At 33.4% G+C, this 12,259-nt stretch overlaps 1 protein-coding gene across 1 annotated transcript; it reads left to right on the top strand.

Moving 5' to 3' along the window:
* The first annotated feature begins 1,208 nt into the window (after window positions 1-1,208).
* LOC134278961 (uncharacterized) lies at window positions 1,209-11,921 on the top strand. The gene is made up of 6 exons (XM_062761267.1): window positions 1,209-1,284; window positions 2,854-2,926; window positions 3,300-4,209; window positions 7,713-7,925; window positions 10,396-10,890; window positions 11,812-11,921. The coding sequence occupies exons 3-6, from the start codon at window positions 3,378-3,380 to the stop codon at window positions 11,919-11,921; spliced, it is 1,650 nt and encodes a 549-aa protein (XP_062617251.1). The 5' UTR covers window positions 1,209-1,284; window positions 2,854-2,926; window positions 3,300-3,377.
* Window positions 11,922-12,259: the final 338 nt, after the last annotated feature.

Raw genomic sequence — 12,259 nt, forward strand, 5'->3', positions numbered from 1 at the left:
GTATAATACCAGCTTAATATATATAAACAGGGAAAGCGTATATAAAATGTAACTTGTTTTTATGCGGTCTCCGATCAGATGGATCCCATGTTGATTATAATTAAATCTGCTTATAGATAAGGAAAAAAAATCTGTTGCAAATTTGTGTAAAGTTAATCATAATTTGACTGAATTATTATGACTATAAAGCAAAACCTTACTGAACAGTTAAGATCGAACATGTTTAACATGAAAAAAGGGTTTGAAATTCAAAATATTTAAGAGAAGAGTAGGGCGAAAGTTCAGGCAGACGACACTGGGGTTGGAAAGAGCGAATCATCATTTTCATGTGGAGGTATTAGTCTATAAAATCGCTGTAAATAGCAACAATGTAGGGGTACACGATTGGAGAAATTGGTTATAAAAATAATAATAACGGTTTTATTCTACCTAACAAAGGGTTTAACTGATAAGCCAAAAAAGAACCCCCAAGAAACAACATAAGCAAACAACCTATGCACTAGCCGTAGAACTGTAGCTCTCCGGACGGACAAAATAATGACAGACTGAAGAGCTACAGTGCCACTGTGCCACCCATTGATAGAACTGTATATTTATTGTGCACAGAAAGGCGTGCTGCAGCTTGCAGGGGCGTAGCTTCCAATATGCATTTTTATATGTGAAGGATAGAACAGAGTGGATAAGATGCCCCTGTGCTTAGGCCAAAATATTTTTAAATGAAAAAAAACATCGGATGACCAAATAGTAAATATTTTACGGACAAAATGGTTGTGTAATTTTGTTAAGTCTCTCACAATTCTATTAATCGAATGTAAACACGACATGTAACACTTTTGTATTTTTATAAGGGTTAATGTTCTGACTTTGTTTTGACAGATATCTAAGGACAAGCTGTGCAGCTGTTACGAGGATGAAAATATGGCTACCTCACAGGTTTTAATGTTTCCTCAAAGGCTTAATATACAAATCCTTATTACTACCCAGTATAAAAGAAAATACTTGAAGTATATTCATGATATTAATTTGCTTATGTACTTGTTTTGTTTAGAATGGCTAAAAATGTTAAAAATTTCATACAAATTTAATTATTTTTATTACATGTATCTATATTAAGAATAAAGTTTTAATAAAATTAATGTACATAAAACATACATGTGTATATGTTTATTCTTGAAGATGATAAATGATATAGTTGTCATTTGTTTTCTCAGCCAAGAAAAGAAACAAGATGAACGGAAACCGTGTAGTTTGTCATTGTTCTACCGTATACAAGAAATCTATTTGGTATGTACATTTCTCTGTTACTTATTAGCAGAGACCAGAAGAGCTAATGCAATAGTAAGTTGTCCTCTACCTGTTTGTCCGTCAAGAATTTTTCGAAATGCTACTATTTCCATGTTTTTTGTCTGATTTCAGTATAACAAGGTACAAGTATAGAATAAGAGACATAATTCTTGCTGTCAGTTTTTTATTATGATGAATAGTGTTGCCATGGTTACAGAAATATGTTTGAAATACTTTGAAATTGCTGCTCCTCCTACACTTTTGAACTGGTTTCTTTAAGTACAAAAGTAGGCTACATAAACATGAGTACAGAGGTATAAGTTTACATTCAGATTATAATTAAGAATAGATATTTTTCTAGAAAGCTTACTCCTACATGTACATGTACTTCAGTTTTTGTCTGCAAATTCTTATGAAAAGAGAATAAATTAAAAAAAACCATTGTTCTGTTTATTGCTGTTGCATATTTTTAGGTCTTACTGAGCACTACATTTCTTTTCCATTTTGATAAATACAAACCAGTAGACCTACAGTCTATACAGAGATGTCTAGTTATACATTATAAAATGTAACATTTGTCTTCCTCTATTATAAATACAAACCAGTAGAGCTACAGTCTCTACAGAGATGTCTAGTTATGATTAATATAAACAGCTACATTTGTCTTACTCTATCATAAATACAAACCAGTAGAGCTACAGTCTCATCGGTGAGTTCCCGTTTTGCACACATTTGATAATTAGGTAAGAACAATAGGTGAAAAGTGTGTTTTTATGGCAATTATAGTCTGATTTCTGGTTTGGATTTACCTGTGAATATCTGATTTAGCTTAATATATTCTTAAGACGTTTTATACAATTTTATTTTTTTTTATTTATGGGAAAATATTTGATTTTATTGAATAAAATATAATATTTATTTAATATTATTTATTAATAAAGTCCAATTTTTACAAAAAGAATACTTTACAATCTTGATAAAATTCTAAATGAATTAAAATTATATCAAATAATAAAGAAAAAAGAGAATAAAAATTAATGTGAAAATATTGCCCAAACCAAGAGAATACATTAACTTTGTATTTATTCTCTTATTTTTTCACTATAAGTTCACCTTTCACATACTTACTAAGTATGGTAAAGACTATAGCAATTCAGTAATTATCTCACCTGGTCCCGTTTTTCACACATTTTTTATTACCTGTAATTCAAGTGTGTGCAAAACGGAAACAAACCGTCTCATCAAAGACATCTGGTTATATATAAACCCTGTCACGGTACGCAGTAGATCATATAGCTACATATAGAGTGTGTCATTTCAGAAAATGTTTAATTTATACAGAACTATGACTTTATTCATGTAAGAAAGCTATATTAATTTTATTCTCAGGATAATTATTTTGTACAATATAAAGTTGAAACAAGGGACAATAAGTTCTATTTAGTAGAAATGTAATATTATACAAATAAATATATATTTTTATTGATCTATAAAAATAGCAATTCTTCCAGTTGCAATCAGTATATAATTTTTTTTCTATTGAATAATTAGTAAATATTGATTTGTTAGACAGGTAATATTGTGAACACTTGGAGGCTGCTATCTATTGAGACATTGAAAGGACTCAGTTCCCAAAGTAAAGGTATTTATAAAAAGAAATTATATATACAGCAAAACTTGATTAGTAGTTGGGAAATAGTGAATTCACGGATATAGCGAAGTTATCTTGGATCCCTGGCTATATAAATTTAAAGAACTCCTTATACGGATATAGTGAAGGAATTTTACTGGTCCTGTGACTTTATTATGACCGAGTTTCACTGTAATGTTGTATTATATATTTATACATGTTTAAATTCTATTTGATTTTTAAGTTTATTTTTTTCAACCAGAACATTGAATAAGACAATGATTCAAGAGTAAAGTATAAAGAGAGGCTTGTTATTGATGTAGATAACTATAAGACAGTGTCAAAAGAGACCCATTGTTGATTAATTGCATGTTGTAATTTACAGAGAGCTCTCCCTGACTGAAGGAAATCAACACAGGACTCTGAAACCACAGGTAAAAGAAATAAAAGTCTGGTGTCAGTGATGTATAGGTTGGTGTTACAGAAATCTGTCACAGTGTCCGGGGTTAGTGGGTGTAGTCACATATCCCTTGTGTCAACAGACCGGGTCTGGATCAGTGATTATAAAGGCAATCTCATCTTAACTAACACGACAGGAGACATACTAGATAGTGTGACGGATTTACGTCAGTATGGTGGTGGAGTACATACTGTGAATAGTATTAGTGAATTAATTTATAAAGGCTGTAATAAGAACATCATTAAACTGTCTAAAGATAAAGTAAAGACCACAGTGATACCATACACATCACCATGGACTCCACTGTGTGTCTACAGCTCCCCCTCCACTGGAGACCTGCTGGTCGGGATACGTAATACTGATACATATAGAGAAGGCCAGGTAAACCGTTACTCAAACACAGGAGAACACATACAGACCATACAGCACGACAACACAGGTCAGGGACTGTATAGTGAACCTAACTACATCACAGAGAACTGCAATGGAGATGTTATTGTGTCTGACTCTGGCTGTGATGCTGTAGTGGTGACAGACAGTTCAGGTAAACATCGTTTCTCCTACACAGGTCCTACATCAGGATCAGAACTATCACCATGTGGAATCTGTACTGATGCGCTGTCACACATCCTGGTATGTGATCCTAACACCGACACAATACATATCATTGACCAGGACGGTCTCTTTCTGACACAGTTAGAGACAAAACAACACGGGATAGGCACACCAGTCAGCCTGAGTTATGATTGTGATACACAGCTTCTCTGGGTTGGATCATTGTACAACAACAAAGTAAACATTTACAGACTTATCAATGAAGGGGACGGTCTGACTGGTGAGTTACATTCTTATATGATTGTGTGATTTAGCTAATGATATTCTGTACGTACAGTACAATAATTTAATATTAAATCTATATATTGACCTAAAAAATAATAAAAAAAAATGTATTAACATTACACATGTTACATGTTTATTTAATTATAATTTGTTACACGAAGTAACAAGAAATATTTCTAAGATAAAGATAAATTATCTTATTATTATTTTAAGCATCAATTGTAGCTTAATCGATACATTTTTTGATCAGAATACTTTTAAACACATTTACAAGGCCTGGATTGCCAGCATGTGCAGAGAAAAAAAAATTGAATCATGTTTTTAATAAATGTCAAGTTTTTGGAAATTTTTAAAACATTATCTGGAATTAATTAATCGCCCGTTTAGAACTTAATCAGGTTTATATTACTGAGGCATATTAACAATTTTTTCTCTTAGATAGAAAGGGTTTGTTGATCGAATGCAGATCACTTATAAGTAATGTGATAGATATGGTGGGCTGGGCAAAGAGAGATAACTCCAAAATAAAGAACTGTTTAGGACTGTTTGTGTTTCATATCTATTTGAGAATGTAAATCACTTGAAAATTAAAATGCCATTAGAGTTTTTTTTTTTTTAAATAATGTATACATATACATGTAATACCTATATATTACTTATAATATCATTTTAATATGTACTTACATGTAGTATATAAATTATATAGGTTATGAAAAAATAATATGGTTAACATGGTTAAGAATTAAAAGTTTTGGGCTGAAATCTACTAAAAGCGTAGGAATCTTTAAGTCTATTGAGTTAATCCACTGACCTTTTGCTATTTGTTATATGATTTTTGTCCAGCGTCATTAGTTGTCTATTAACATTTAAATGTTTACAGCTTCTTCTCATAAACTGCTGAACAAATTTCAACTAATTTTGACATACATCATTTAGTAGAAGTTATCAAGAAATTGTGAAATCCATGGATATCCCCCACCCAGAGAGTCTAAAGATGGGGTTCTTATGATCATAGTGTAACATTGTATAATTTATTTAAAAGTCTTCTCTCTCTCCTGTAGATAAATTAGATTACCGGTAGCTACATGTACATGATGTAGGTGAAAAATTGAGTTGCAACAGGGTTAGGGGTTCTTAGGAAGGGGGGGGGGGTTCTATTGATTAAAGGGAGAAGATGTTTATTTATTTGTAATTTTTTTTTTCAAAACCTGTATAGTAAGGAAACAAACTGCAACAAACTAAGTGTATAATAATGATGAGCAATCTCTAGTACTTCTTCTAAAATTGTCAATTGTAAGTTCCAAATTGGCCCAATTGGGTCAGGGATTCTAGGGTTGAAGTGACACTATGTTGACTTTGTAGGGAATTGACTGTACTATTAACTTGAAATGCAATGCTCACTGGCAATGATAGAGTATAAATTTGCAATTAGCAAAGATTTTTTTACAAGATTTTTGAAATTCTAGATGTCCATGATCAAATGTACTTAATCTAGGGCTGTATTAGTTTGCAAGAAAAAATACTTTGCTCTTTCCTTTGCAACAAAGGTTCATTAGGTTATTAGCTCACCTGAGCTTTTCTGATCATATTTTGTCTGTGGTCCGTCTGTCTGTCTGTCTGTAAAATTTTCACATTTTTGACATCTTCTCAAGACTACTGGGCCAGTTTTAACCAAACTTGCCACAAATCATCATTGGGTGAAGGTGAATCATTTTTGTTCAAATGAATGGCTATATGCCCTAATTAGAACCCTGCAAGGATTTGCGGGTGCCCTATAGTAATCACTCTGTCTGTATTTCCATCTGTCATTCTTCTGTCCACATATTTTCTGGTTTTTTTTCAATAATTTTTTTTATGGTTGCCCAATTAAATTCAAAGAGTGAGGTGACTTGTGGCCCTCTGTAAATTGACAAAAAATTAAATATAGAAATTTTATTAATTTTTTTGTATGCATGTAACACTGTGTAACAAATCATTGATTTGTGTACCGATGTAAAATGCTATTTTTATCAAATATAGAAATGTGATTTGAAAGATATAGATCTTTTATTGGGGTAGGGGTTTCACGTATAACTTATATCCATTGCATTTTAACCCCACCCCACTCTTTGAAGCCCTTAGAATATAGGTAGGTATAATTTTCTCCTTTGGCTGGTCACTGTATTTTATTGAAATCTACCTATATGTAAAAGGAGAAAATTGTACCACATGCTATTTGTAAAAAAAAATTGTAAAATCTAGCTGGCCTTTCCCATATGAACAGATTAACGGAATTAGATTTTCTGACGTAAGAATAAATTCATATGCTAAACACTGACCAATCAGCTAAAGAAATTCGTAATGAGTGAGTACCACAAAAATACTATGAGAACATGCTTCGAATTTTACTGCTTTCTGATAATTTTTTTTATGCATTTGAGTCACAGATTAGACATGGATCTACATAATTATGTACAATTTCCGAGATCACAGTAAAATTTATACATACAAACGGTTACAAATAATTGATAAATATGCATTAGTTTGAAGTTTTGTAACGTATTTGGTGAGCAATTCGCTAGGTCTTCAGGTATTCCGGAGTATCAGTGAATACAATTTCAGTTTAATGTGCATTTTTGTCCTAAAAACCGTAAATGCTGAGTACCCATGCGTATTATGAAGTATAAATAGCCTTGGTTGACCATTAAAAAAGTTTGAAATGTAGAAAAGGATAACAGGTAAATTGACCTAAACCACGTGTCTGTGAAAAAATGTAAACGTAGTAAACCAGCATGTATTGTCCTTCTGTCATCGGATTCGACAATGTCTATGTGCGAAATAATAATAAAATAGCCATTTAAGGTCTTCTCGGACACACACATCCCTCTATTGTACTAAGACCCGCCCATTCTCATGCCGTAGAAAAACATATTCTCACAAACCTGGCTGAATTTAGCTGTGATAGTCCCCCCCCTCTAGTTAGGGCAGGGCTACAAGGGACGATCAAAGTTTTACATGGGAACATATTGGAATTGTCTTAAAAAATCTTCTTCTCAAGAAAAGCAAAGCCATGACCCCCTGGTGTAGGACGGGGCCACAATGGACGATTAATTTGTTTTTTCTCAAACATTTAAAGCCATTATTTTGTCAAAGAAATATAGTAACGATTACCGGTACTCGGTTGGTATACATTCAAGTTCAAATCATACATCCTTCCCTTAGGGATAGGTTTATAAATATCTCTCATAAAATACTGAATTAGCCAAAGTGCTCTGGTGAGCAATGTGGCCCATGGGCCTCTTTTTTCCTAGTGAGGGTCCACACTTTTTTCAAGAAGAGATAATTCAGAAATAGTGACAAATTTGGTGATATCTTTTGAAAATCTTTGCAAGAACCACTGGGCCAAAAATTTTTCGACTTACAGCAAACCTTCTGAACGAAGTGTAGAATCAAGTTTGTTCAAATCATGTCTCCGGGGAGCATGATTGTGACTTTTTTATCCAACTTTTGGTGTTTTAGATAAAGTTGAGGGATTAAAGACGTTCTTGAGAAAGGAGAGGACAACTGTTTCCCATGCCAGAGGAATACTTGTTGGGTGTGCTGAGGCTGGAAAAACAACGCTACTGAAGAGATTAAGAGGGCAAAGTCAGAATGTTGGTGAAGTAACAGACTCCACCAGGGGGCTGGAAGTCCATCAACATGTCTTCATTGTTAAAGATGGAATTTTAGAAGGTAACTGATACACATACACAGGACATATAGACAGATAGAAGGTAACTGATACACATACACAGGACATGTAGACAGATAGAAGGTAACTGATACACATACACAGGACCTTATAGACATTTTGTTTGCTGTTTTACAGATTTTACATTTTAGCTCTTCTGAGCTGAGCCAAAGACCTAAAGAAAACATACTCTGCCACCGTCGCCCAAAAAGATTTTGAGATATGTGATTTTTCAATGCAGTTTACATAATATATGCAAAAATTGAAGTGTGCGATGGTGGCAGACACTATTTTTGTCCCCCGCTTTCGCGAAAGCGAGGGGACATTAAATCTCATTCGTCTGTCTGTCAGTCTGTCTGTCTGTCTGTCTGTCCGTCCGTCACAAAAACTTTAACCTTGCCCATAACTTTTGATTAAGTGGACCTATGACTTTCATATTTCACATGTGTATTCCTTGTGACAAGAACTTTCTTTGGGTACCACCAAATTCGACCTTTTGACCTTGACCTTGGAGTTTGACCCACTTTTACACAAAATTTTTATTTTTTTATTTTGGGCATAACTTTTGAACGGTAGATACTAGGACTTTTATATTTCACATATGTATTGTTTGTGGCAAGACCTTTCATTGGATATCAAGAACTTTGACCTTTTGACCTTGACCTTGGAGATTTCTGTACTTATGAAAAAACATTATCCTTGGCCATAACTTTAAAACGGTAGGGACTAGGGCTTTCATACTTCATATATATAATCCTTGAGAGAAGTTCTTTCATGGGATAACAAGAACTTTGACCTTCTGACGTTGACCTTGGAGTTTGGCCCACTTTTAAAAAATTTAACCTTGGCCATAACTTTTGTGAAGGGTTAGGGCTAGGGTTTTCATACCTCAAATATTTAATCCTTGTAACAAGACCTTTCATTTGATATCAAGAACATACACCCTTTGACCTTGATCTTGGAGTTTGACCTACTTTTTAAAAGATTTAACCTTGGCCATAACTTTTGAATGGTAAGGGCTAGGGCTTTCATACTTCACATAAGTAATCCTTGTGAGAAGACCTTTCACTGGATACCAAGAATTTTGATCCTTTTACCTTGACCTTGCAGTTTGACCTACTTTTTAAACTTCGAGTACCAATATATTTAATTTACATTTTAAAAAAGTTTAATCTTCGCTTTGTTGCCATACGGGGTCATCAATGTTTCACAAACGCATTTTTTTTCCTTTTAACTTTTGACTGAGAAGAGATTAGGGCTTTAATATTTGACATGTGCATTACCTATGACAAGATATTTCCAAGCATGCTATAATTCCTGACTCCTTGACCTTGGCCTTCTCGATTGACTTTATTTAAAACAAAATTCAACTTTTATAATTTCTTAATGACATATGATAGGGCGTTCATATTTTACATCTCACCTACAAAGACACCGAAAGCGGGGGACCACAATTCTTTGAATTTGCTTGTTAAATGCTGAAATAAGCACAGAAATAGGTTTTAACATGTTTAAGGAGCCTTTCTTTATTAAAATTAAAAATATACCAAATTAATGATGTCATATTTCCAGGAAAGTCCTCCTTCATGTCATATTCTTTAATGATTTATTATATCCTTCTACTCAACTCTTGTTAAAGACAATTTCATAACTTTTTAAGAATATTAATTTTTAAGGGCACAATAAAGTCCAAACTGTACCTTCTTCTTTATCATTACAGTGTATGACAGTAGCTTGATCCAAAGAGTCGTATCACATCTCATTGACAGGCACGGATCATCAGATCAAACTTGACATTTCTCGTCTTTTTTATCTTATGATCTGCACCTGTCAACTCAATGATATATGACTCTTTTGATCAAGTTACTGTTATAATGATATATATGTACCAGTCTATATTCAATATTATTTATTATGCCCCCCTTCTAAGAAGGAGGGCATATTGCTTTGCTGTTGTCTGTTGGTCTGTCAGTCCACTTAGTTTCCGTTCATTTTATTTGCAACCGTTGCACATACTGAAATGAAATTTGATATACAGGTATATCACATAAATATCTAGTTCAAGTTGTGATTTGGGTATGATTGCACCATTTTTGACAGAGTGATGTGCCTTGGACTTAAAAAATTCCAACTATTTGCAGTTTCCGTTCATTTTCTTCGCAACTGTTGTACATACTGAAATGAAATTTGGTATACAGATTTAGCAGATAAATATCTAGGCCAAGTTTTTTTTTTGGTACGATCGCACCATTTTTGACAGAGTGATGCCCTTTTGGACTTGGTAAAATTCCAATTTGGGGGAGGGGGCATAGGTGTTTTACAAACATCTCTTGTTTAAAAAATATCATATGCATTAAAAGATGGTGAATGTAAAAAAAAAAATATCTGTGATAAATTGTAATGTTATTAAGTATTTCTAGAGTACATGTACTTAGAATGTAAGATGATTAAATTATTTACATGTATTTACAGTAGCTGAAGACGATTCACCATTGAAGACGTTTATCAGGATAAATGTCGCGGACCTGAAGCCAAAAATTAGCGGTGAAGTTGACATTTCCAATCCAAATGAAAATAGAGACAATTCGGAACTGAAAAGTCCCGATAAAAAGAGAGAGGAAATCTCTAGCCGAGAAGAAGAGAAAGTTGAGTTGTCTAGCCCACCAACTGAAGTAAAAGAAGAAGTCAATACAGTAGAGGTAATGGCCAGTGTTCTCTCCTCAGAAGCACAGAAAATGGTGAAGGATGAAATTTTTCAGAAAATCTTGTCTGAAAAAGAGAACTTACCAACTGTCAGCATGCTGGATTTTGCTGGTCAGTTGGCGTATTATGCCTGTCACCAAATTTACGTAACACCAAAGGCCTTCTTTATCCTTGTGTTGGACATGACTAAGAAGTTTGAAGATGTTGTTGAAAAAGAGAAAGATAATCAAGAAGGATCCATCTTCTCCGTGTGGACTTACAAAGGTAAGGCATAATGTTGTGATCTCAAATTTTTGTCTTTGAGGCTTACACTCATCAAGATAAAAAATATGCTGTATAAGGCATTCAAGCTTCCCCCAAAAAATGTAAGAGAAAATAAAAAAAAAATTAGAGAAAGTTCAAAGGTGGGCTAGGCGTTGGGAGGGGGGGGGGGGGTAGTTCACTATAGCCATTAAGCATCTATTTTTCTGACTGTTAACTTCACATTATTTGCTTTTCTAAAGAGCCAGTAGACAAGTTTCAATTACACTTTTTACAAATTGTGGTGGGTAACTGAAGGACTAAGCCTTCTTCTAAAGGAAAAAGATAATTAAAAATAAATGATCAATTAATGGCATTCACAAAATGTTCTAAGAATCATTCAGAGTCAAAGAGGTTTGATAAGAAGCATCCTCTCATAGTGAAATCCAAGTTTATTCAAATAAAGTACCCTGAGAGAAAAGAAGGACCACAATGGGCCAAAATAATTTAAAAGCAAAATACAGGATTAGGCCTAATTAATAAAAACCCCTCTGTCTAGAACAGCTTGCATACTTAAGCTTTGATCAATTTATAATTATAATTATGAGATTGCCTGATGGTTTGTTACATATGTACTATTTGCTACTGACACTATACACAGTATTTGATTGTTGAATTTAATTATGTAAGATTTAGTGTTTTTAAATTCAATTTCATAGGCAGTTTATTATCATTATTTACCAATGAAACATTTAGCAATTACATAAAATTAAAAATATCTCATGAGTGTTTTTACATAATTATTGAGCATTTTTGCATTTTTGTTAAAAGAAAAGGCCTGTTCCTCATGTTCCTGTTCACTGTTGTAAGTACAATAGAAGTGTTAGTTCTCATCAATGATGTTTGTCTGTTTTATTCTAATATGAGGCCCTGTTTCTTTTTCAGACTACCTGAAGTTTTGGATAACCTCAATCAAGACTTTTGGAGGCACTAAGGCACCCATGTTCATTATTGTTACACACACAGAAAGAACATCTAAAGAAGTAAGAATTTGAAATGAAATGCAGATATTTCATACTAGATGTAAATTATAAGAATGAAGTTATTGCTTAAAAAATCAAGGGAATAACAAATAAATTTATTTTTTTTCCCGGTTTTAAATTTATGCAGAACACTCTTTTTTGCTCATCTAAGCCAAGACTCAATTGAGCTTATCTGACTAAATTTGTCTCTCGTCTTTTTAGCTCACCTGAGCCGAAGACTCAAGTGAGCTTTTCTGATCACATTTTGTCCGTCGTCCGTTCGTCTGTAAATTTTTCACATTTTCAGCTTCTTCTCAAGAACCACTCGGCCAATTTTAACCAAACTTGGTCTAAGGGATTCCTGCGTAATG

This window comes from Saccostrea cucullata, unplaced genomic scaffold (assembly GCF_032062105.1).
Source record: "Saccostrea cucullata isolate Sc308-1 unplaced genomic scaffold, CSIRO_AGI_Scuc_v1 ctg17118, whole genome shotgun sequence".
Lineage (NCBI taxonomy): Eukaryota > Metazoa > Mollusca > Bivalvia > Ostreida > Ostreidae > Saccostrea > Saccostrea cuccullata.